We start from the raw sequence: 27087 nt of genomic DNA on the forward strand, positions 1-27087 counted from the left end.
GCAAAAAATGTAATTGTGGATAAAGTGTGTAGATTTATTGAACAATATTAGTTGCCGAAGTTTGATGCAGATTCCACCAATACGCTAAATGCTTTGTATAGTATATTTAGTAACGCTTATACAATATCAGTGTATCCACGTACCTGCACAGCAATATCGTATATAGGCCCACTCATGATTTCCTTTTTAGTCGCCTCTAGTTCTTTTAAAGCTTTCAGCGTGCTATATTGAGCAGCTAAAACAGCCGCGTCTTCATCCAACATCGGATTTCCACTCAAATATGTGTGCGCTACTATTTTGATGAAGTTCTTATTAGTTAACAGAGATTTATGTAGAGGAATCGGCGGTCCGTCGTCTTGCTTATTTTGTGGCTTCTCACGTTTGATATTCTCTCGTTTAATATTAAGCAGCGAAATCATATCTGTTGCTTTGTCAGGTATAGTTTCTACTGGTTCGTCATCGTCACTGAGTAGAATGCTTTCACTTGCAACGGCTGGTTCTTTTTCAACATTTAGCGGCTGTTTTTCGATTATCTTTTCGACTATCCGTTTTTGTCGTTCCATTTCTTTTTCAACATCTGCAACCTCGTTTTTCTTTTTGCTGGTCTTCCTTGCTTCCTTGTCCTTTTCCTTCTTTCTGGAAACTCGTTTGTCTAGCGATTGCGTTAGATGTGCCTCATCTGGGTCGGGTATTGTTACAGACGTTGTTACAGTTGCAGGTAAATCACACGTGATCGTCTCGTTGGTATTTGATTCCAAGGGCAGATTATGTTCGTTTGATTTTCTAGTGGTCGGTATATTAGCTATCGTTAACTTTTTCATTCTCTGTTTATCTGGTAGGTATTCCTCGTCGGATTGTCTTCGTTGTCGTTTTTTCCTTCTTTCTGGATACTCCGCGCCTGAATCTTGACTATCTACGGTACCTTCAAAGTATATACTGTTATCAACTGGGGTTCCAAATATAGTTTCCGATGAATCTGTTTCTCCGATGACAGTTTGTTCTTGATTCGAATTCGCGTCTTGCCCTGGCCTGCGCCGTTTTCTACCCAAATAATCCGTTTCCAAGTCCTGTCTATCATTTTGATCCGCACAGTATATACTGTTATAGTCCGCTGGTGTCCCGACTATTGTTTCCACTAAATCTGTCGGAGCTAAGTTCGTGTCGGTCGTGGCTACGGGATTGCTGTTACCCTCCTGTATCAGAACTTTTGCGATGCTCGCCGTCATAGGGTCAATATTTTTGAACCTTGACCTATTCGGATTTGCTACAGTTTTTCGTACATTCTTTATCAAGTCAGCGATTTCTTGCGGTCCATTAGTCGTGTGGAAGTTGTGTTGAATCAAAATGTCCATAATTTTTTTGATCATCGACTCTTCTATGTCTGGATTGGGGTAAGGCTCCTCTTGTGAACTCGTGGAAGGTTGTGGCACGTTCTTGTTGGCTGCTGGTTTTCTTCCTCTTTTTTTAGGTTTAATATCAGAGGCAACGGGTGGGACTTGGTTGGCATCCTGTTGGATGTTTTCTACTTTTGGTGCAATTAGATTAAATTGTTTCTTTGGAAGATTCATTGCAATACTCTGAATATCTGTAAAGGGACAAAATAAAACAAAATCTTATCACACAGACAACATTTATAGTTCCGGGTGTATTTAACACTAAGAATTTTAAGTAAATAATGGTTACTATTGGCTACTCGCAGGAGCAAAGTTTGTACGTACGTTTAGTGGCGTGCTCCTCTTGGAACTGGCTCCAGACGGCGGCTCGCTCGTCCTCGGCCAGACCAGTCTCGCTCGAGCCGCGCAGGAGTGAGTCGTGTTCGTGAACCGCATACAACAGCGGTCCGGCGGGCGTGTCACTACTGGCTACTCGCAGGAGCGCCTCATCTCGAACTCCCGCCGCTAATCCAGCTGATACTCCTGCCCCGTCCTCGTCTAGTCTGTTAAGTTCAATTGTTCGTGTTAACGAGGCAATTCGTTGTCTTCAATTGATCGAACCAATGCATCGACCTCAGCAACTTCAATCATGTTTCAGAGATCTAAGTTCCTGGATAAATTAAGAAGACGTTGTAAGACCCCCACTAGGTGGACAGACGACCTAAAAACGAGTCGCAGATAACCGCTGGATTCAGGCGGCGCAAGACTGTGGCATGTAGAAGTACCTACAAGAGACCTATGTCCAGCAGCGGACGTCTATCTGTTGATAATGATGATGATGATGATGATGATGAGGATGATGATGATGATGATGAAACAAACCTGTACAGCTCCGTAAGTTCGGACATGTTATAATGTCGGTCTATCTGCTGTTCGTCCACAACGCGGCACGCCACCGCCTGCTTCGTCACTGAGCGCTCGTATATCTTCTGCTCCATGGTGCCCTAGTAACAAAATGTTTTTTTAATTGTATAAAAAATTGTGTTTCGCGTAAATTAAAATTTATTTCAACAGACAAACCGCCGAAATTAATAATCAATCCTATCTGTAATATGTCGATAAGTTAGCTAGCAACGTTTTTATTTGTGAAAAATTATATGTTCTTGAAAAAATTTAAGGTTATGTGGAATATGAGCTGTGAACAAATTAAATACGTATACCAAATACGTATTTCTTATGGCCGAATCTGTAGACTCAGAATATACTCTGAATGTCATGAGGAAGACCAAAAAAAGATGGATGGATTGCGTGAAAGAGGATTATGCGTTGACGGATGATAGAAGCGAGTGGATGGATAAGACATGTTGTGCCGACCCCACATAGCGTACGATAAGGACAAGAAGAAGTCAGTGTAAGGGATTTAGGAAGTCCCGGGGGCTCATGTACTCACCATGGCCACAAGTCGGTATATGTAGCAGTCTTTCTTCTGACCAAACCTGTAGACTCGGAATATGCTCTGAATGTCATGAGCGGGGTTCCACGATGTATCCAGTATGATAACGCGGTTCGCTGCAGTCATGTTCAGACCCAGGGAACCAGCACGGGTCGATATGAGGAATAATCTGTGAAAAAGAATAGACTATTTGAGGAGGTCAAGATTGAAAAGTTTCATATTAGAATGACACCTCCTTGCATGGCGCAGTCGGTAGGATACGAACCTACTCTCCTATAGGGAATCTGATTTTGAGTTATTTATCGATATTTCGACCCAGTTGCATGCAGCATGAGTCGTGGTCACGACAGGAATTAGGAAAGTACTCCAGCGCGTCCATCGTGTACAGAGACGTGGAGAAAATCAGTCTACGAAGAATACATTACTTGGTCCCACTGTTGCTCTCCGCGTTGTACTCTCGACACCACTTCTGGCGCACCTCGGCCGGCACGGAGCCGTCGAGGCGGTAGTACTCGCGCCCCAGCGACCAGTTGTTGATGCGCCGCAGAAAGTACTCCAGCGCGTCCATCGTGTACAGAGACGTGGAGAAAATCAGTCTGCGAAAAGAATAGCTCGGATTAATGGCCAAAATTAATGTAAACAATCCATCTGTAATCTGTCAAATAATAGCCCGGTGAAGTTAGACATGCAAGGTTACAAAAATTCGCAGAACTGAAAATTTTTACAAATGTTCGGATCGGTATTAAAAATGAAATGTGAAAATTCCCCATCGATCCGACATTTGCAAAAAAATTATTCAAGGTACAAAGTTCGCCAATATGAGTTTGTATGAAGACCACGTTGTTATCAGCTATGCTTGGAGTTTAGGAAATCCGTAGGAGAACCAGAGTAACCGACATAGTTCAATGGTTTGCGAAGCTGAAGCGGCTATGCGCAGGGCACATAGTTCGAAAAACCAATATATTGGGGTCCCAGGGCGCTAGAATGGCAACCTCGCACCAGAAAGCAAGCGTTGGAAGAGCCCAAAGAAGCTAGAAGTTTCTATCAGATATGCAATGCTCACACTTTGTCCTCGAGAGCGATACACTCGTCCAGCAGTCGGAAGATGACCAGGAACTTGTTGGAGCTGTGTAGCGCGTCGAGCACGTCGCTGTCGGCCAAGTAGGGCAGCCAGGACGTCTCCATCATGCTGGGCTTTTTGTCCTCCGACGCGCCGAGATCTTCCGCCACTAAATCGTCCTCATTCTCAACTGGAAATGCGAATTAAAATTTTATAAATAAACCTACTTTAAAGCTATAAGCGTTCTTGTTTTAACTGTCTTCAATGTCAGTGATATAACACCTGTCTCGTTTGAACAAAGTCAAGGTATAGTCCGTAAAAATGACTCCACACGCGCCATTTTAATTTTTTGTGTCAAATTTCATATCAAAAGTACGATTTTATTCCTTATTTTAAACGTGAACCGTACTTTTGACATGCCAATTGACCCATAGTTAAAATAGCGCGTGAGGAGTCATTTTTTGCGCAATAACACGTTATTACACGTTAGCCTAAGACTGAGATCTATAAAGCTATTTTGACTTTTCTCAAACTTAAAACAAAACAGAATTGGGATTTTGCCATGTCAAAAAAAATATTACTTAGTGATTTTTAAATAGTCTCCCAAAATACGTAAAATCCACATCCTCTGTTAGTTAAATAATATTATCCGGATAGGCGAAGCTCAAACAATCGTATTTTAAAAGTAAATGCGAAAACGTAGCAAAAGAAAGCGAACCTTTTATTTTCTGTTGCTTTTCTTCATCTCGATTCTTTACGAAAAAGTTATGCAAAACTCGGGGGTGAGTCCAAATTTTCTGCAGAACATGAAAGTCCTTGAGCACGCTCTGTTTAGTTTCTTTGGCGTAGTTGTCTAAATAATGCATATAAAGTTGCCTCTGACTTTTGGTTAGTGATACGAACACTGTGTATTCGTATTTCTTTGGTAGATATGGGTAGAGCACGGAGGCCTCTTGCCTTTGGAGGCAACCTTCTAGAACTTTGTGGAGGATGTGCGTACGAGCTTTCATAAGCTTGATGTCTTCTTCTATGGAGTCCCTGTGTTGTCCGTTCATTATCGGATTTTCGAACCTGAGTAATTAAGAATTATTTGAGAGATTTCTTTAATAATTCTTACTTGTTTACTTCTGCCTCTTATTTGTTATGTATTATTTAAAATAGTTCTAGAAAAAAATATTTTAAAATTTTGATTTTTTTTTTTGTTTGTGTTTAGATAGATGTTATGCAAGTGAGAGAGTTAAACAATTGTACATGTGTAACAGAGATAGGAGTGTATGCACTAAATTTTTACTTATTTTGACTAGTGCCGAGATCTAGATCATACAAATAGTAACAAGGTTTTGCGTCTAGGTTCTCTACATAGGGTAGAAAATCAGAGGTAACGAGATTTTAAAAACCTAATTCCAAACCGCTAACATAATCTAACCCATACTAATATTATAAATGCGAAAGTGTGTCTGTCTGTCTGCTAGCTTTTCACGGCCCCTCCAATTAACAAAATTTGGCAAAATTTGGTACAGACATAGCTTTCATCTCAGGGATGGACAAAGGCTCATCTTTTATCGCAGAAAAACAAACAGTTCCCACGAGATTTTCCAATCTAAATCCTCGCGGATGAAGTTGCGGGCATCATCTAAGATATTATGAATATAATTAGTTAACTTACCGATTAGAATACTCCGAATAGCTGCCGAGCAAATTGGGCTTGACGAAGTTAACCATGCAGTAGTACTCTCGAAGATTATTCTGCATCGGAGTTCCCGTCAGTACAATTCTTCTCCTCGTTTTAACCCTGCTCATGGCTACAGCAAGAACCGAACAGTCGTTCTTCAGTAGATGCCCTTCATCGCATATTATTATGTCTGGTCCGGGATCGAGTAACGCGGTTCTGATCTTGTTCACTATAGTAACCCTCACGCAGTCCAAAACAGGGTCTATGGTGGACAGACTCCTGAATAGTTCATAGCCGATGATGAATATACCTCCCCCGCTGTACCAGTCTTCGAGTTGGTACGCTCTTTCGTAAGTCTTCTTGAGTTTCGATAGTTCGAATACCTTTAAGATATTTTATTCGTGAATAAGTGTTATATTCAAGAGTGTATTACAAATAACTATAAGGGCGATTGAAAAACAGCCGTGAATTGTATTAACACAAATCTCATATTTACTAAAGAATAAAAGCATGCTAAATAAGGCTATAGACAAAAACAAATTTTTTGGCGCGGTTTCTGAATTCCGCTCCGAACATAACGCAACAAATCTGAAATGTTTGTAAAGGAGTTCCTATTATGCACTCGGGATTCTGCTAGATTTGTCCCACACCGCTGTATGAAGTATTAATTCCAGTGTCCACTTATAATTGCATAAATAGATAATGTTCAAGATTTTTAAAACCCAATGTGTATCTTATTTATGAAGACATAGCAATGGCAACAATGAAAAAAAATACTAATGAAATATTAAATGATAAAATTTCGTATACCTGCAGTTTCCTTTTGAATTTGCGGTTCTTGAAAAAGCAAAGTTAAAAAAATAATATACACGAATAATGGTAATATTATTTTAAATTTGTTAGTTAGGGGCTAAAATATGGCTCAAATACTTTAAGTCCCGCAAATTGCTAATGCGCATGGCCGCCATTATAGTGACGTCAGCACTAGACTGAAGTTTCGAGCTAATGGTATATTTTATTTCGGCTGACGTCAAAATGACGTCATTTCGATGTTAATGAGACATGGTTTCAACGGAATAGCAATTTGCAGGACATATATGCGAAGCCATGAAATGATTGAAATGATTCCAATATAAGCAGTAGATGATCGGCTAAGGGCTGTTTTCATGTGCGCCTTGCATGTGCATTTCGTCCGCATCCGTGTTTCTCACGTAATAATAGCACGCTTCTGGCCTCAAGCGACAGAAGAACGCGCGCCCGCATGCGGATCGCGCCCGCGTCCAACCTGCGTTTCGCGTGTATGCCGCCCACGTAATAGGAAAAACCTTTATGAAACGATAGAATGCGGGCGGTACGTCAGATCCGCACGCAGGCGGAAATACGCATGACCTGTCATCCTAGATGTAGATCCTGTCTATGAGGTCAAAGGGCCTTGACCTCATAGACATTAAAAAACTGGTTTGCAGTTCATGAACAGCGTGTTTGAATAAATAGACTAAGAAGGCACAACGCTAACGTGTAGAGTGAAATGGAGCCAAGCCGCTGCTTTTTTTAAATAACAACCCAAACTAAGCTTTAGTTTTTAGTTTAAGTTGTGTGCGCAGTTCGTGCGCGTGCACGAATGTAAATCTGCCTTAATGTTACCTTGATCTGGCCAGTGACGGGTCCAATCCATTTGTGAATCTCGTCCACCCAGTTGAGGACCGTGGACAGTGGGCAGCACACCAACACTCGCTGCATGCCCACTTGTGGGTGCGTTAGTACCTGTTAATTCAAAACAGAGTTTAGACATCCACACTAAACAAAGGCCAATATCAGTACAATGAATAATTATTGAATTGGAACAGCTGTTCCGAATAAAACTTTTTCAAGAAGGGAGAAGTATAACATAAATAAATGAAATAAAAGTGAGCCGACTCAAAAAGCACTGAGAAGTATTAAATAAATAAATGAAATAAAAGTGAGCCTACTTAAAAAGTACTTAAATAAACTAACTACGCCTACGACTAACGAGCCTACTTAAAAAGTACTTACTCAAATAAATAAATGAAATAATAGTGAGCAGACTAAAAAAGCACTGAGAAGTATTAAAAAAATAAATGAAATAAAAGTGAGCAGACTTAAAAAGGACTGAGAAGTATTAAATAAACAAATGAAATAAAAGTGAGCCGAGTTGAAAGCACTGAGAAGTATTAAATAAATAAATGAAATAAAAGTGAGACGACTTAAAAAGCACTGAGAGGTATTAAATAAATAAATAAAATAAAAAGTGAGCAGACTCAAAAAGCACAGAAAAGTACTAAATAAATTAATTAAATTAAAGTGAGCCAACTTGAAAAGCACTGAAAAGTATTAAATAAACAATTAATAAATTAAATTAAAGTGCTGAAAAGTGCATGAAAGCCTTCATTGCTGAGTTCACAACGTTTTTGTTAGTCAATTTGCATCATAAAAATGTCTCAATGCTTATGGTCCTGTGCCACCCTTCTCCAGACTGGACCAGCTATTTCAGCTAGTGCAGCTCGTTCTCTCAACGTCTTGTAACAATCATGGACTCCCATACTAATGGTCTCCCATACTAATAAAGCAATAGGAAAATTTGTTGAAAAGAGTACAAAAATATCAGGTTAAAGTTTATAAAAATCAGTTTAGTAGATTATAATAATGCTGTACTAACACATAAAAACATAAAATAACTATTTTAGAAGATTAAATTTACAAAACGTTATAAACACTCGTATAACGAGGAAAACTGTAGTTGGGAAGGTAGTACATGGGAACGACCCAGCGGTCGATGCCTAAATGCCAAATGAGTTGTCGCAGGTGTTGACGGACCACCGGCACGGCGGGCGGTGCTTGCATACATTTAGTACTAAGTACAAGGAAACGTGCACAGAGGGAACACGTTCTCATCTGTAGGGCCACGCATGTGTCTGAAACTAGAATTGAATTGACTAGAGACACAGATAGGTCTGTTGATCTCTATGTTAAACAGATATTGCTTGGAGTTCTGCACTCTTCTGATGGCTTTTATAAATACAAATACATAAACCAACTTTAGCGTTTGAAGACACTCATGCGAGAGAGGGTCGGAGCGCTCTGATGTTTGTACGTCCTGCCTAAAGGAAATCCTAGCGTCTCAGTGCTCTGAGAATCTTTTGCTAAAGTGATTTCTAACGTGAAATATTTTATCGCTTACATGTATAATACAAATACATCTACAAACTAAAATTGTGTTGGGATAGTTATAATATATCCTTCTGAATGGCAATAATATATTAATACAAATGCATACACGACAAACTCGAAGGATTGGGGTCTGGCCTGCGAATATAGCTCGTTTCGGCGATACCGTAGTGCTGCCGCTCATCCTTGCGATCTTCTAAAGATCAAATGTGGGAATGCACCACGATAAAAATGCAACTCATGTTCATATTCATGATCATTATCATTATCGTAATCATCTATTCTCGATCGAACATAAGCGGGACGCACCGCTTTAAATAGTATGCTTGCATACGTTGCGCTATACAAAAAATGATGACGTGTTGTGGGGGGGGAACTACTGTTCGTTGGTATTTCATGAGATAAATTGCTCTCTCAATAACTTGAGAAACCAAGAACAAACGATGGGATACTAAGGGAAGGTAGAAGTTCACCGTTGATGGCGTGGCGGAGCGATCAACCATCATTTATCTTTTAATCTCTTCACCCATAAGGTAAATGATGCCAATACACAAAGCTCTTCTCCTGCTTCACCGGAGAACAGCTTGCACACGTCTAATAGATCCGGGTTTTAACTAATGTGTTCATCTCGTTGTTTACGGCATGATTCTATCTTGTTGTCCATACAAACTAAAGGAAGATTTACTTATTTAGATTCATGCTTAATAGGACTTAATACGTGAACCAACGAATTATTGTTTAGACAAATCCAATACACGAACGCACGTTTCAAAATAATGCGCGAACACATACTTTCAAAGCCCGAACGCGGTAGTCAGTTGAATTTCAATACGCGAACAACCGGATGATTGATTAGACAAATCCAATACACGAACGCACGTTTCAAAATAATGTGTTAGTTTTCAATATGTGAACACCCACTTCCTTTGCTCAAACCCCGTAAAGTCATTTGTCTGATGAACTCATTACTTCTGATACTCTAAAAGTTCTTGGTTTATTATGGGCACAACACTGCCAAAAGATCCTTCTGCTAGATGATGCACGTGCCACTTTAAAAATAAATTAGGAGTAACATTTCTAGGTAGTTCAGTAAGTGAGGTAGGGCAGGGCTTTCTTAGGTAGGACCACAGGTTGGTTACAGTCTTAGCTGCCGACCCGACCGATTTTGATGATTCTTTTTTGTTTTGTAGGACATACTTCCAGGTGGTCCCATTTTAATTTGGTAAAGATCTGATTAATATCTTCGGAGATGGAGAACGGAACTCCTCAATTAATAAGAGTAAATTGCTTGCGATCAGTGTAATAGCTTTGTAAACAGTAGGGTTTTAACCAGGCATAGTATATTTTTAACCGACTTGAAAAAAGGAGGTTCTCAATTCGAATGTATGTCTTTTTGTATGTTTGATACGCAGGCATATCATATTTTAGTACGATGGGGCCACTAAAAATTGTGAAATAAAATTTAAAAAAAAAAAAACCCGACTTCAATAACCACCAACACTAGTTTGAAGTCGGTTTTTATTTTTTTTTGAAAAAAATTTCTTGGGTTGGTTTGAAGTACATAATTTAAAAATTATCTTTCAGTGTTGTTGAAGACTGTTTTAGTGTCTCATTTTCTCACGGCTTGGGAGCTGAGAGTGCAGTTAAGAGCTACAACGCCCTTGGCTGACAATGGATGTAGGGTGTGATGTCATACGCACCGTATGCAGCAAGGCCAGCACTTGCAGCGTCTTCCCGAGCCCCATGCAGTGCGCGAGGATGCAGCCGCCGCCCGCGTGGCCGCTCTGCACTTGCGACACGCTCTCAAAACATGCGTCCCACATAAACTTCACGCCTTCATACTGCGGAACAAGCAATCTCCATTTCAATACATTTGCTCGTATACAAAGTGGCTGTTCTGTAACAGCTGTTAAACTAGCGGTTTCTCAATAATAGACGATAAGCGCGCGTTATGGTAATGCACGCTTAATGAAGACTTTTAGTCCATACTTTAGATAACGGCAACATAAGTCATTTTGTCACATCACGCATTTTAAATCGTCATCATTGCTGACAAGCCTGCATCCAGGTTCTAACTGTACCCTGAAGTTGTGAGTAAGATGGCTTAGGCATCGAAAACTTTATTCAAGTATTGGTGAGACTACAAAAATGTACTAAAATCGATTATATGCCCTTAATTAGAGAGAGATAGATGAATGACTAAAAGTATGGATAGATACTTGACGGTAACGAGAGTTACCTGATGCGCCTTCATGACTTTGGTGAAGAACGGGTGGACGGTGACGACGGGTCGCATCTCGTCGAAGTCGTACTCGAGACACAGCTCGTCGTTGATTACCACCACGTTCACTCCCTCTTCGCAACCGAGTATCTCCCTCTGAAACAAGTGTCACGACGTACAATACTACCAAGTACCACTTTTATAAGTTAGCCGATGTACAATACAACCTTCCACCTCCCATGGCTCCACCAACCTCTCGGTTATATGGGCCGAATCGCGGGAGGGCGCCCGTTCGGTACTCGCTTTTGGCGTTTTCCCGGGGCGCCTTTTTGACTCCCTACAAATTGCGCAAACCTCACTCGCACTTGGCCGGTTTTTTCCATGTAATAACACTTACCAAGATCTAAAAAACGCACTTTGACTTTGCTCAGACTTAAGTTTCAGTTAAAACGAGATTGATTTATATCAGCGATATAATGTTGTGTCGTTTTAACAGCATCTTAAGTCTAAGCAAAGTCAATGTTCTATAGATTTCAACCTTAGCACTTAGGTTTACTTACAAGCTGTGTCTGGCGCATATTCAACCTCTGTTTCCTTTCAAACTCTTCCATATTAGCCATTACGGTGCTGTGCGACAGTGCTTTCTTGTTTATAACCTGCGGAAAAATTAATATACTATAGGAAACTAGCCTGCGACTTCGCGTGGATTTAGGTTGTTAAAAATCCGGAGGGAACTCTGTGATTTCCCGAGATAGAAGCTAGCTATGTCACTCCCCAGGTCTTTAAATATGCCCATGCAAAAAATCACGTCGATCCGTACCTCCGTTGCGACGTGATTGAAGAACAAATCAACAAACCAACAAACAAACACATTCGCATTCATAATATGAGTAGTGATGTCTTGAGTTATAACCTACTAGCTGATGCCCGCGACTTCGTATGCTTGGATTTAGGTTTTTAAAAATCCCGTGGGAACTCTTTGATTTTCCGGGATAAAAGCAGCCTATGTCAGTCTCCAGGTCCTTAAATATACCCATGCAAACAATCACGTCAATCCGTTGCTCCGTTGCGAAGTGATTGATGGACAAACCAACAAACAACACTCTCATTCATAATAATATATGTAGTGATGTCTTGAGTTATAAATTATTTATTTTAGGCGGAGTTATGGCCCCATCGATTGTAATTATTGTTTTTTTTTCGAATTAAGGCAATTTTTTCCTTTTCCCCTCATATTCGAAAGGAAGCAAAAAGTTAGTGCTACAAAAAAAAGTAAAAAGAAAGTTATATGTAATGATTGTACTAAAATAGTACCGCTCTTATGTTACGACGCCCTTTCCCGTAAGTCTGATAGGATTTCTTGCCAGTGTGGGACGAGTCGTCGCCTAGCAGCTCTCTTGTGAGGATCCTACAAACAATATAAAGAACCTTTAAATATAATCACAGGACAATAAGGCTGCCTTGAAATACAAATAACACACACACAACACACATTCTAAAGCAAAAATACTGCAGTTATCATCATTAGTGTTCATCATCATGATCAACCCATCACCAGCTCCCTACAGACAACGGGTCCGGCCGGCCTCGCAGTCTGATGGTCGGCCCGTCGTTTCGCTTCTCGATGAACTCACTGACGATCTTAGCACGTTTCGCGTCATCCCGCTCCATGAGAACAAATTACTTACTTAATTTGCTTGCGTCGTTGCATCAGCTTCTTGAGCGAGCGGCGGCGCGGCGGCCGGCCACGCAGTCTGATGGTCGGCCCGTCGTTTCGCTTCTCGATGAACTCACTGACGATCTTAGCACGTTTCGCGTCATCCCGCTCCATGAGAACAAATTACTTACTTCATTTGCTTGCGTCGTTCCATCAGTTTCTTGAGCGAGCGGCGGCGCGGCGGCCGGCCACGCAGTCTGATGGTCGGCCCGTCGTTTCGCTTCTCGATGAACTCACTGACGATCTTAGCACGTTTCGCGTCATCCCGCTCCATGAGAACAAATTACTTACTTCATTTGCTTGCGTCGTTCCATCAGTTTCTTGAGCGAGCGGCGGCGCGGCGGCCGGCCACGCAGTCTGATGGTCGGCCCGTCGTTTCGCTTCTCGATGAACTCACTGACGATCTTAGCACGTTTCGCGTCATCCCGCTCCATGAGAACAAATTACTTACTTCATTTGCTTGCGTCGTTCCATCAGTTTCTTGAGCGAGCGGCGGCGCGGCGGCCGGCCACGCAGTCTGATGGTCGGCCCGTCGTTTCGCTTCTCGATGAACTCACTGACGATCTTAGCACGTTTCGCGTCATCCCGCTCCATGAGAACAAATTACTTACTTCATTTGCTTGCGTCGTTCCATCAGTTTCTTGAGCGAGCGGCGGCGCGGCGGCCGGCCACGCAGTCTGATGGTCGGCCCGTCGTTTCGCTTCTCGATGAACTCACTGACGATCTTAGCACGTTTCGCGTCATCCCGCTCCATGAGAACAAATTACTTACTTCATTTGCTTGCGTCGTTCCATCAGTTTCTTGAGCGAGCGGCGGCGCGGCGGCCGGCCACGCAGTCTGATGGTCGGCCCGTCGTTTCGCTTCTCGATGAACTCACTGACGATCTTAGCACGTTTCGCGTCATCCCGCTCCATGAGAACAAATTACTTACTTCATTTGCTTGCGTCGTTCCATCAGTTTCTTGAGCGAGCGGCGGCGCGGCGGCCGGCCACGCAGTCTGATGGTCGGCCCGTCGTTTCGCTTCTCGATGAACTCACTGACGATCTTAGCACGTTTCGCGTCATCCCGCTCCATGAGAACAAATTACTTACTTCATTTGCTTGCGTCGTTCCATCAGTTTCTTGAGCGAGCGGCGGCGCGGCGGCCGGCCACGCAGTCTGATGGTCGGCCCGTCGTTTCGCTTCTCGATGAACTCACTGACGATCTTAGCACGTTTCGCGTCATCCACGCTGCAGACATTCAGTCAATTAATGTCTTGCTCTTTGATTTTGCTCAGACTTAAGACACTGTTAAAACGGGCCAGTGTTACATCGCTGACGTAAATCTGTCTCGTTTTATCTACTAGTCTGACCAAAGTCAAAGTACGCTCTAGACCTTAGGCTGAGATCTATAGAGAACATATTGACTTTGCTCAGACTTAAAGACACTTTTAAAACGAGACAGCGTTATATTGCTGTGATAAATCTTTCTCATTTTAACTGAAGCTTAAGTGCATTCTACAGATTTCCCCCTTAGAACACCTTGATTGCATCGATTTCTAGCTTAGTTTAGATCATAAGAGGAATGTGCAACATCCACACAAACTCTAGAGAGTTTTGGATGTAAAGCGGATAGATGTACATTTATTATTTTGGGCGAAATAAAGAGAAAAAATAAATAAAAAAAACTCATTCGCACGAAAGCTTTGATAGAGTACCTTAAACATGTTTTAATGAAACCAATGGATGACATATAAGATTTACCACACAATTAATAATTTTCTCTTCATAAACCACTAGAAACCTTTATTCCAAAGTGCACAATACAAAACTACAGCTTAAACAATCCATCATATCAATCAAAATTATCATCCAATCCACATACCTTGGACACTCCTGTTTCTTTTCCAGCCGTTTGAGAAGTTTCTCCTTGGTTGTGAACCATTGCTTCTCTTCTTCAGACGAGGAGTCATCATCTTTATCTTTATGTTCCCTGGATGTATTCGTTTTGGGACTAGTTTTCTGAAAGACCAGAATTTTTTAGCGTTTAAACTATCGTGAGAGTACCATTACAACTATACAAGTTCCCTGTACTCACATGTTTATTTGACGTAAGCCTGATTAGTTTCGAACCCATCCAGGGTCCTTTTTCACAGGCACTCACGTTAGTACAGTTAGTCGGAAACTTGTATGTTAGTAGTTATGACTAGAATATTCTTGATATTATGTTCGTCCTGGCACAATTTTGGCCACTACGCGACCAATCCTAATGGAGACTTAAGGAATTAGTATTTTAAAAGTAAAGTTACCTGAGCACTTTTCGTAGCTGCCTTTGTGGAAACATCTTTTATATCCAGAACCTCTTGCTTAAGGTCAAGGTCTACAGGCGCGTGCAACAGCGCTAACTCTTTGGTCATCATCTTGTCAGCTGTCAACATTAAGTTTTTCGGTTTCGCCTTATCCTCTTCGACTTTTGATTTCGATGGACGCACGGGCTTTTTGGGACCAGTTTCATTCAAATCGTCCGTGTTTTTTGGTGATTTTTCAGACTTCTTACTCTCTCCGTCATGTTTTTCCGGATCACTGTCATCATCGTCGTTCATGAGGTAATCTTTCGCTAAGCAATTCTCGGCGCTTGGCGGCGGTGTCTGTAATTGTAAAATAGGTATAGTCCGTGAAAAATGACTCCTCACGCCCCATTTGAACTCTATGGGTCAACTGTCATGTCAAAAATACGGTTCACCTTTAAAATAAGGACTAAAATCGTATTTTTGATATGAAATTTGACACAAAAAGTAAAAAATGGGACGTGAAGAGTTAAATATTACGCGTTATAAATAAATTTTACTTAACACGAGGTTACTCTTCAAACATCTGGAATATGTAAAATACTATATAAAATAAAAATAAAATTAGGATTTAGAGGTCAGTGTATGTAGGTGTAGGTACATCTAAATACATACAAGGGAAAGGTAACTGACTGATTTTTCAATGCACTACCAAACCAAACCAAACTGACACACTACACTACTACACTATACCCATAGTTAGGTGAAAGTATAATACTTACAGCTGGGGGAGGAATGTCCTCAGCATTTTCACCCTCGTCTTCAGAAGGCGAGAGCTCGTCACACTGTTCAGTTTTAATGTCTGCCAACAATTCGTTCTCTGCTTCTGAAGATTTTGCTTTACCCGGTTCGATGGAGGCACCTTTACTCTCCTTTGTTTTAAGAGGGCCTTTTTCTTTAGACTGAATACGATGTAGCGATTGTAAATTGATCAGTCTGTAAAGAATCAATGTATCATACCATGTATCAATGTATGTATTAGTATTAATTATGCAGGCCATGCTCATACACAGCAATAAGAACCCATACATTACAATAACAACAAAATACAAATTAGTTAAGGAATTAGGTGCCGTCCTATTGTCATAGCTCGCGCGATGATGCGATGTGATTTCATCGTGCGATGAAAGACAATATGAACGCATCGCATGATCGCGCGATCTTCAATAGGACGTTCAGTAGAACACAGTTTGTTTGAACGCACGGACGCGCGATTATTTTCGTCGGACACACGCATCATCGCACGAGCTATGACAATAGGACGGCGCCTTATAGTACGCGACAGGTCGAGATGGTAATCGGGGTATGAGGCGTGACCGCGCTATCCCGCACCGGGTTAGCCTAATTACTATCTCGATCTGTGGCGTTCTATAGGTTAGAATAATATTGTATTGTAATCTGTTTTGGAAGCCAAATAAATAAAATAAATAAGTATGTTCTCAAGTTAGTACAGTTAGTAGACATTACCGTTACCTTTCCACCTAGGATTGGTGAGGGTGTGTGAAACAACAAATAGTATCATTCCCTCTAGATAGCTTAGCTGATTGTCTATTTCTATCAGAGATAGGATGAGTTAAGCTTTAAAAATTGAAGTGATCTTATTAGATTTTACACTACATGTACGAGGCGTGATGTGGCGAGGATGTGAGGCACATAGCCCTGTTGGACAGTCTGCATAAGAGCGATTACGCACTTATCCGATACGATTCCGTGAAGTTCCTTTTTGTTTTATGAACTATTTGTATGGTAGCTTATGACATGTAGATATTTTTTATATCCGTATTTTCACGGATTCGGATCGGTTGAGTGCGTGATTATTGTAACACTTACTTGTCCACTTCAGAATCATCCTTTGCTTGTTCAGAAAGATCTTGATATTTCAAATATGTTTCCACAAATGACTCTGGCAGCTTGTGTAACTTTATTTGAGCATACTGGTAAATTTTACCATCCTTAGTGTCAATGGGGTAACAATTCCAACCATGACGATCAATATATGGAGGAGAATCTACTGTTTTCTCAGTAGTAGTTTCTGTTGCATCTGTTTTCGCCTTAGGTTTTCTTTTTGAATGTGGTTTTGGACGTGGTTTTTCCATCAAGTTCTCAAACATTGAAATGTTTGGCTCACATTCTAAAAGTTCCACTGGCCCCTCTCTGTCAATCAAAGGTGAATTTGACCTATCATCTACATCAGTATATTGACTGTCTTCATCAATATGTTGGTTTTGTTCTTCCTCAGGGCCCACGGCTGTTTCGCTTTCTTCATTCGCAGTATCTTTATCTACACTTAGCACATTTTCATTATGTTGTGCATTATTTTCATTCTGTTGTGTATTATTTTCATTTACTTGTTCAGTTGAATCTACGTCATTGCACTGAATTTCATTTTCTGGGACTTTATTGTCACTTGATTGTTTTTTTGGAGGTTTGTCTTTAGTTTTTTCTTTTATAACACTCAGTGTGTCTTCCAATTCCGACTCTGAAGATTCGTTTTGTCTTTCAACCTGTCTTATTTTCTCTCTCATTTTTCTAGTTAAAATAGCTAAATCACTTTTCGATGTTAAATTTTCTTTAACTGGAGGGGCATTAATAGTTTTAGTATTTTTTTTAGGTCTACCCCTACCACGTTTCTCAGGTTTCTTTTTTTTATTTGTATCTTCATCTGAACTGCTTTCCATTAATCTATCCTTAGCAATTTCAACATTTTGAGGGACCAACAAGTTTAGACTATCAGCAAAATTTTCAATTTCATCATCAGTATCAGGTTCATATTGTCTCCGAACTCGTGAAGTACTTTGAGTAAAAATTTCCTCATTTATAGGTTCATAGCTATCTAGAGACATAATCATTTTATTGCTACTCACAAAGGCTTCAAAGGCATTTCCATCATAACTATTACTATTTTGCCTTTCAATAGGTTCTTTAGACGATGTAGTAGCATCAGCATTTTCTTGCTTGGTAAATGCTACTATTGGCATAAAAGTAGTTTCCTCTTCATCTAGCGGCTCCTTTTTTACATTTGCTTCTACAATATTTTCCAATAGTTCATCTGTAGGCTCTATTTTGATGTTAACTATACCATTGGGAGGTAAATCCGAGCCTTGAGGAAGTTCTTCATTGACATTATTAACTGTAGGATTATTTGTAGGTTCTACAAAAGATCGCAATTCTTTCATCTGGACTTGTGACACCCAGTTATTATCGTCCTCTTCAACATTGTTATCATAGCTTCCTTCACAGTCTTCAGAATAATTATTGTGTTCCTCATCATCTAAATAATTTGATTCTATTTGATTGTCTTCACTGTATTCTTCAGCGGTACCATTTAAAAACACATCTTCTGATACAGTGTTTACATTATTAATAGTAAAATTTAATGAATCTATGCCTATTTGTGTTTCAATGTTACTTTCTTCATCATGTGGACAGAGTTCCTTGAAGGCTTTTTTCATAGCAACCAAACAAATAGATTTAAGAGAACTTGGTTCAAAGCATTGGTTCTGATTTGTTAAAGTTGGTATGCAATGAATGTTACTTTCTTCATCATGTTCACAGTATGCATTGAAGGCTTTTTTCATAGCCTTGTAACAAAATGATTTAAGAGAATTTGGTTCAAAGCATTGCTTCTCATTTGTTAAAGTTGGTATGAAATTAATATTACTTTCTTCATCATGTTCATAGTGTTCAGTGAAAGTTTTTTTCATAACATCAAAACAAAGTGATTTAAGACAACTTGGTTTAAACCTATCAAAGGAGCACTGATTCTGATTTGGTATAGTTTGTATGTAATCCATACAAATTGTTGTATCCATAGAAGCTTTATCTTCATAGTTCTTAATTTTGCACATTCTTTTGCAAAATATGTCTTTGACTTCATTAAAAACTATGTTTTTCAATGAATCTGGTTGCAAAAATCTCATCTTTTCTACAAATAAATTTGAAGTTTCAATTACTTCTTGGCAATCTTGTATAATTGTCAAACAAAGTGAAAATAATGGTTTTACTGTCTCAAATGAAGTATATTCAGAGTTTACTGTACAAACCTCTTCGTTTATTTCATAAATACTGTTGTTTGCCTCGTAATGATATGATGGATTTTTTTTTACTTCACTCTCACTGAAATCAGGCACATGAATAAGTTCCATGACTTTTTCATAACAAAGAGTTTTAAGATGCCCAATTTTCACTGACTGCTGATTTATATTTAGTATGCATATACCATTTTTATTTAAGTCATTTAAGTATGTGGCATCTTGTGTATCATCTTTACAGGAATTTAGTAATGTATTTGAATCAAATCTTGATTTAATGTTTTCAGTTAAGCAACATATCTTGTTATTAATCACAAGATCTTCAGCATGCATCATTTTCTGTATTGCTTCAATACAAAGTGATAACAATGAGTTAGGACCCGTATTATTCAAAGGCTTCGTATCACTCAGATTTTGTAAATTATTTTCAGTAACAGCATCTTCAGTTGGTAACTCTTGATTGCTAGGAATAGAACTTTCAGAAGACTCACAGGTTTTATCAAAAAAATAACAACAAGTATAATTTTGATTCATTGTAAGCCACTCAGGTCTCACAAGCTGTGCACATGTTGATATTGCCCTTTGATGATTATACATCGTAAAAAAATCACTTACCATTTCTAATGTAACATATGTATCAGGTGGTTTTTTATTTCGGCTGTCCTGGGCTAAAAAAGACTGAGTAGGCTTTACTTTTTTGACCATTATAGAGTCATTGATCCAAACTGTATGTCTAGATTTTATTTTTAGCTCTTCTTTGGGTTTTGGTTCTTCATTGGGTTTTTTAGCTATCTTGATAGACAACTCTTTATTTAGAAAGACAGTTTTGGGATTAAATGCTGTCTTTTCTGTCTTTTTTTTTACCACTGGTTCTTCAACAATTTCACAATCACTATCACTATTTGTCGCTTTAGGAGCTGATTCAATAACTTTTTGTTCTTCTCTGTGTTGAATTAGATTGTTTTCTTTTAAAAACTCCTCATATTGTTTTGCTAGATCTTCCTCCATTTGAACTAAGTTATGTTTAGCAAGTCTAAATAACAAAAATGATTTTTTTACACAATAATCCATTTTTAATGTATCTGTTACATATGTGGTATTAATTTTCTTTTCAATAAAATCTTCAGACTTTTGAGTCATTAGTTGTCCTAATTCAGCAGTTGTTTTTACAATACCCGACAAGAACTCGCATGCTTTTTCTGATTGATCTGCAGACAGTGCCACTTGATTTTTCATTGGCACTTCATGAATACTGGTTGTCTGCACTGAAACAGCTTTAGTTTTGATGGTATCTGTTTGTGCACACATTTCTGCAGTTTTTTTGGGTTCATTTGGATCTAATACTGGTATTTGAAGAGGAGTTTTCTTATTATCAATAGATTTTGCTTTTTTTATTTTGATGTCTGATCCTTGAGATATTTTTAAAAGAAAATCTTTAAACTCCTGTGTTGAACCCCATGCTTTTGGAGTATCTTCACTAGTTTTGATAATTGATGTTTCTAATAAATCTTCTAAATCACCACCACTGTCTGTTGCGGAGGGTATCGCAGTGACAACATCTAGATTGACCTTACCTGCATCACCTTTTTTGGCTCTTTTTCTTGGACTCCCTGATTCTGATTTTCTGTGCTTTCTGCCTTTTTGGTTTATAGATTCTCCTAGTAAATCATCCATATCAACTTCTTCATGAACATCAATATCCATATCACTATCGGACATGTCTGATAGTGCTCGTTTACCTCCTGGAATATATTCATCATCAGAATGATATCTACCTCCCTTTCGTCTTCGTGGTTCGTCATCAGACAATTCAACATTAGCATAAGGATCTTCATCTGACCCTTCATCATAGTGCAAATTCTTTTTTGCTTTACGGCGTACAGGTCTTTTAGAAGAGTCTCCAGTTTCCGATTCACTATGATCACTTAATTGTTGGGCATCCCGATTTTCATTTTTGACAATACTGTCTATGTTATACTCAAAATCTGACATAACAGGCTTTTTTGAGTTCCTTTTATTTGTAGACTCTTTGCATACACTTTCTTGGAATTCTTGAACAGTTGCATCATCATTAATATTATTGTTTTCAATATTTTCAGAATTATTCCTATTTGCTTCTGAATCAGTAATGCATCCCTGTGAATTATTTATGCCTAGATCATCAGGATCCTCTTTAGCTATGCCGTTGGTAGTAGTTGTGATATTATTGTCATCCTCTGAGGTTTTAATCTGAGTGGAATTATTAGAGTCCACCTTTTTACGTCTGCCACGTTTTTTTGGAGTTTTTTGAACATCAACATTGTCTTTTGTTTCATTCAGTTGGTTTGTTTCATTTAATAGTTCATTTTTAGTGCCCAATTGAATATCAGATGTGTCAGATTTGTCAAGTTTAGCTATTTTATTACTTAATGCTACTAAAGGCATATCTTCCATCTCATCATCGGTTAGATCATTTGACACAAGTAATTGATTTCCGCTTTCTTGCGGTTTGTCTAAAACTGATCTATCATGGGGCCGGTTCTTCGTAGTTTTTCTACGCTTTTTTTGTTTTTTTACTACATTTTCATCATCCATTGCAGCTTCTTCTACAGGCAACGTGAAATTTATATCTGCTTCAGGCTCAATTATGACCTCATTAGAATATTCTATTAATTCTGATGGTATTTTTTTCTTTCTTCTTCCTCGTTTAGTAGTCTTGATGTCAGTGTTTTCCACAAACTCTTCACTAATATTACTTACATTTTTGACACTATCTGTTAAGTCATTTCGGTCTTCATTTGTTGTGGGAGTAGGAACTTCAGTATTTTTTGGTCTGGCTGGTCGACCTCTCTTTTTTGGTATTTTTTGTTCGGCAGGTATCATTTCTTGGACAGGTTTCTTGTTTCTAACATAACGCCCACGCCCACGTCCACGTCCACGTCCACGTCCACGCCCACGTCCACGCCCACGCCCACGTTTGGACTTATTTGTGGGTTCAAATGAGGGATAATTATTATCATTAGGTGTTTCCGGTAAGGCTTGCTCTCCATTCAACATACTGTTATTAAAGTCAAGCTCCAAGCCTTGGGATGATACATTGTTTTTGTTTTCATTGTCAGTTAATGCTAAACATTCATAAGATTCTCTAGGTTCACTTACTTGACAACTGCTAGATTCCAAGTCACTGTTCGTTTTTCTTCCTCGCTTTGTCGGTGTAGTTTCTTGGAAATTTTGGTCTGTTGTTGATGTTACTTGGTTGGAAGTCTCTTCTACAGCAAGTGAACTTACATCGTCGATGGGCATATCATGTAGAATCTCGCTTATGTCCCGGTTGGGAAGTGGAGGTGACACGATATCGGCGAGCGTAATGTACTCATCTTCTTCGTACATAGATACCGCTTGAAATTTTTCAAATGCGTCCTCTGTCGTGCAAAGATTGTCAGACTCTACTTCAACTGCTTCAGACATTGTTGTAGAGAGCACATGGAATACAGGGACATAATTATACGTACCTGGTTAAATTTAACCTTCTTTACGACTTAAAACCGAATCCATCTAACTATTCTTGTGAAAAGCTTGTTATAATTATTAAATTTGTTGATTTCCAGTTCTGCTAGCAAGTTAGCATCGCCCACAGACAAATGAAATTTGATAGAAATCAAAGAAATTGCAATATTAAAATCAAAGACTGTAGAGTATAGGCTAGCGCTTGCTAGTTGTCGATTATACAAATTTAAATCGATTAATCTAAAAATCGCTTCCTCTTTCTCCTCTCTTTGTTATAATTCTACCTTAATTATTTATACATACAGATTATAATTAACACTAATCAGTGCACATTATTTTAAATTGCTTTTAAAACAGAACTTTCCTTTTAAAAGATATCGATTTTCAAAGAATTTGGTAACTACGATTCTCAAAATGGAGTCCATTTTTAAAATCATTGGTTTGTATGGATAGTGAACGTTTCAAACACGATGGCAATATTTATGTCATAAAATTCAATGAGAAACGTTGAAGCAAAAACTGCAAAACACACAAAAACGACGTATCTAACAATGCGCCCGCTTAGAGTCGAAAACAAATATTCTGGATCTAAATTTTTTATTTAGGGCAACCCTAAAGTTAATGTCAGTGCTGTCAAAGATAAAAAAAACTTGTTGGTGAAACTTGTCGCAAAAGCTTGTTGAAACATGTTGTTGAAACTCTTTAGTGTAACTTGTTGACGAAACTTGTTTCGGAAACTTATTGGTGAAACTTATTGTCAAAACTTGTTGACGAAACATGTTGTGAAAACAAGTCGCGGAAACTTAGTGAGGTAAAGAAACTTTTTAGACTATGTTAAAATCTCTAAATCTCGCGTATTGTATACATTACAATTAATATATTAACTATATTTTGTAAAATTAAAACAATAAAGTAACTAGGTTGGGATGTTTCATTTTGAATACCAGTGTCAGAGGAATTAGAGATAGCGCACCCCAACTATTTGGATAAATTTTTCTGCCTATGTGCGTTATATATTTTGAAACCACCCAACCAATGTGCCCCAAACCGGTATAATTATATTTTAGACTTTCTTTTACACATTGATTGCCTGATCTACTAGATCTGTGGTCACAAGCATGTGCTGAATTCTGGCATAATAGAAGCGCCCCACGCTTGTTTGGTAAAAAACAAACAACACGCACTGGCAAGCGTATGGACGGGTTTTTGAGTATGCTATATCAACGCTTGGGAGCATTTACTGTAGATCTGATCGGCCTTAAAGCTAAACACTTTCTTACCGAGAAGAACCAGCAAGAAACTATTGAAAATAATACTAGTCTTGAAACTAAATTATGGGGATCCAAAAATATCACAAAATGCCTAGCATTTTAAATCCTTGTCATTTTATTCACACAACAAACGTTAATACTGCCACTTGCAATAACAGTTTATAAAATTATCTAAGCTAGCAAGAGCTACATGAATGATGCTGATATTCTGACTTCTAAGTCTGAGAATTTGTTGAAGATAAACTTTGTGGAGCATGGAGGATGATAATAGGTACACATACTATAGCTGTTAGTCGATAGAGACTTTTATACACGAGAATTCTATGGGGTTAGAGGGTCAAGATGAAATAAGGATTTAGTTAATAATTACAAGCAGAACTTCAGAATTTGGCAAAACAAACTTAGTATTGGATCAATAGTTTTGATATAAATTATACAATAATTAAGTAATTATACATATTATAAAAATCAGTTGTCTCTGAAATGTACATGCCCATCACTACTGTTCAATCGTAGTGAATAGTGATTATCGTGATTATGCCTCTGGGTACTCTTTGCTATGGGTACCATGGGTACCTAATACCTATGCTCTGGGCAGTGTTTCCATGTACACGGTAATTACCGTAGATGTACCGTAATTCAGCCCTAATCTACCGTCAAGGTAATATGGCCATTACCTTGACCGTGTCACCGTAGGTAATACAAAATCACGTAAAAAATTCATAATATACTGCGTAATACGAGTACGAATCTCAGTCACCTAAGCATATTTCGTAATAGCAACATTTCTCTTGCTCTCGGTTTAAGCATCAAATCTCAGCAATCTATTTTCGTCCTTATTCAAGCAATTAGGAAGGTGTAAAATGTAAAACTAATGAGATTTAACAAAATATTAATATGAATAAATCCGTATATGAAAAAGATATTGCTATGCTAGGAGAGTCAGATTCAGAATAATATTAATAGGTGATTAAAAAGCAAATTCGTGACGTTTTTTCTTTTAAAAATGACACGGTAATTTACACGGTACCTATTCTTTTAGCTAATCCACCGTAATTTAATCTAGAAACACCGTAATTTTAACCCTTGAACACGGTAATTCTCAATTTACATATGGAAACACTGGCTCTGGGTAATGAGAAACGTCAGATCTCGTCAGATAGGACGAGTGTTGACGAAACAGCGAATTATTTAATCAAAATACATTTTTTAAATTCAATTTGTTTACTACGATTGAAACGAGATATTCATAAATTATGTCGTAGAATTCTAATAGAAGTCTTGTTGTCGTGTTATAATAAAATTACCAGATGCTGATTCGAAAATGTATTTTCCTATAGGATGGCCCAAAGTTTTACAAAACTTGGGTAATGAGGGCCAGTTTAAGCAAATCGTGTCGAATAGGGACAAAATATTGTTCGCCTCGCTTAGTGAAGATTGCTTTGTTGTCTGGTTTTGCAAGGTACGTCTCCTTATACTTGATAATGATTAATGTTTGTCTTACTCGTTTCTAGCAGTTTACTGTTGTGTAAACACGACCTGTGCGTGATATTTCTTCATTGCTGACTGCTGAGGGTCATGTCCCCTCTCCATAAATCATATGTGATTGTGATGGTAGGAGTTTTATTAGCATAATAAGCCTTGGCCAAAGAATTAGTTTGACCACCAACAGGGGCAATGCGGCCAGCATCTTACTACTATTTCTCGCTGCAGTGAAATCAATATCATATAAGTGATTTTAATCCAATCATTGTGGATGTGCTTTATGACTTTATAACTATAATTTTACCTAATTTATTTTATAGTCTCTTTTGGATCCAATAATAAATTATTATTATTTATTTGGCATCCTATGGCAAATTTTTCTACTCTCCTCTTTTCGTTGCTTGTCTTATCCAAGTTCTCCTGTCTCTAGTGGCCTAAAATAAATACATTCTTTTCAGCCAAGCGTCCCAATAGTATATCACAGGAGGAGTGTGGAATCTCTGCAGAGGCTGGGCATTAATGTTGGCATAGAATGGAAACCAGATTCATCAATGATATGCATTTCAGTAAGTTTCAAAATTCATTAATATACACTTGCAAGTAATCAAATTGACTAACACTAAAGGTATGATTCTGAACCACGCTGCACGCAGCAGTGCTGCCGCAACAGTGCTGTCACCAGCTGTCACAGCGCTGTCGCGGCACTACTGGTCCCCATACAATCTCTATAAGTTAATATATGACATTACATTCCGAGCTAGGCAGCAATGTTCCGCTACATTAAAAAAAAAAGTGGCCTTTGTTTTTTAAGTGTATCTTGTAACTCTCTGTAATTTTGTTAACAATAAAGTTGTTTAAATAAATAAATAAACAGAATTGTGGATTTAAAGATGCAATTCCACTAATATCGTGAGTATATCTGCTACTCTTATCTTTTCATAATAAAACTACATCATGCAAACATAAAAAATCAATATTTTGAGTAGAATTACATACTTTATTTTTATAAAGTTCTTAGAATTTTATTTTTCAGGTGACCTAGTAGCAATATCAAATCAAGTTTTAAATAAATAAATAATTACAATTTATTCTCACACTTATTGTTTCCACCCTCTATATATAACACAATTAAATCAATAGAAATTTTTTCATTTGTAGACATCAGAAGGTCATTTAATATTGTACAATGTGGAAGCACAGGGTGACCAAACAGCGTATCAGCAATGTGACCCCCCCATGGCTAGTCTCAGAAGGGATTCAGCAGAACTGTTTGTTAAGGAAGTCATACCTTCGCTTAAAATCACTTTGGTAAGCTAAAAGTCAAATTATTTATTCAGAATAGGTAACATGTTATGCTTACTGATGGTCAAAATTGTTCATTTGTACAATGATATAGTGGTGATAATTAATTACGTACTTATAATAAAAACTACCAGGGTTCCAAAAGCGTCCAAGTCTGAGAAGAGCTGGGTATTATTTTTATTATCACCACTTTACAAAATAACTTAAACCTATTAGAACTATCACAAAGCAAAACTGTTAAGCTTTCTTATCATTTAAATAATCCTTTACATTGAATTAGGATTTTTCAATAAGTTTATTTGACTAGCGACATCCCACGATTGTGTTGCGTTGATTGTAAAAATTCTTTCTACACATTATAAAGGGAACCTCTGTGCAAAATTTCAGCTTTCTAGGTGCAAAGGGTTGGGTTCGGCATTTATAAGTCACTCAATGAGCGAGTCAGGACTTTTCTTTTTATTATATTTGATACTAGCTTATGCTCGCGACTTCGTCCGCGTGGAC

The 27087-nt window shown here is 38.4% G+C and overlaps 3 protein-coding genes across 4 annotated transcripts in view; 2 read left to right on the forward strand and 1 right to left on the reverse strand.

Annotated features, from left to right (window-relative positions):
- Positions 1 to 22684, reverse strand: part of LOC117992010 (uncharacterized) — a 30237-nt gene extending 7553 nt beyond the window's left edge. Inside the window, exons 1-18 of the mRNA XM_034979659.2 lie at positions 16839 to 22684; positions 15731 to 15944; positions 14970 to 15308; positions 14546 to 14682; positions 13774 to 13911; positions 12280 to 12373; positions 11526 to 11621; positions 10984 to 11121; positions 10445 to 10585; positions 7203 to 7322; positions 5553 to 5941; positions 4605 to 4957; positions 3890 to 4076; positions 3252 to 3422; positions 2824 to 2995; positions 2256 to 2377; positions 1719 to 1936; positions 144 to 1585 (exon numbers count right to left, since the gene is read on the reverse strand). Coding sequence (XP_034835550.1) covers positions 144 to 1585; positions 1719 to 1936; positions 2256 to 2377; positions 2824 to 2995; positions 3252 to 3422; positions 3890 to 4076; positions 4605 to 4957; positions 5553 to 5941; positions 7203 to 7322; positions 10445 to 10585; positions 10984 to 11121; positions 11526 to 11621; positions 12280 to 12373; positions 13774 to 13911; positions 14546 to 14682; positions 14970 to 15308; positions 15731 to 15944; positions 16839 to 22486 — 10119 coding nt within the window. The 5' untranslated portion in view covers positions 22487 to 22684. The remainder of the gene's footprint in view (positions 1 to 143; positions 1586 to 1718; positions 1937 to 2255; positions 2378 to 2823; positions 2996 to 3251; positions 3423 to 3889; positions 4077 to 4604; positions 4958 to 5552; positions 5942 to 7202; positions 7323 to 10444; positions 10586 to 10983; positions 11122 to 11525; positions 11622 to 12279; positions 12374 to 13773; positions 13912 to 14545; positions 14683 to 14969; positions 15309 to 15730; positions 15945 to 16838) is intronic.
- LOC117991896 (PX domain-containing protein kinase-like protein) overlaps positions 1 to 27087 on the forward strand; it is a 129433-nt gene that overhangs the window by 18077 nt on the left and 84269 nt on the right. The gene's annotated exons all lie outside the window — the stretch shown is intronic.
- The window catches only part of Rich (Guanine nucleotide exchange factor subunit Rich), a 36438-nt gene continuing 34314 nt past the window's right edge, over positions 24964 to 27087 (forward strand). For both annotated transcript variants that reach the window (XM_069505572.1, XM_034979518.2), the window contains exons 1-3: positions 24964 to 25258; positions 25740 to 25847; positions 26440 to 26589. In XM_069505572.1, the coding sequence (XP_069361673.1) occupies positions 25121 to 25258; positions 25740 to 25847; positions 26440 to 26589 (396 nt within the window). In that variant the 5' untranslated portion in view covers positions 24964 to 25120. The remainder of the gene's footprint in view (positions 25259 to 25739; positions 25848 to 26439; positions 26590 to 27087) is intronic.

The sequence above is a fragment of the Maniola hyperantus genome, chromosome 20 (genome assembly GCF_902806685.2).
Source record: "Maniola hyperantus chromosome 20, iAphHyp1.2, whole genome shotgun sequence".
Classification (NCBI taxonomy): domain Eukaryota; kingdom Metazoa; phylum Arthropoda; class Insecta; order Lepidoptera; family Nymphalidae; genus Maniola; species Maniola hyperantus.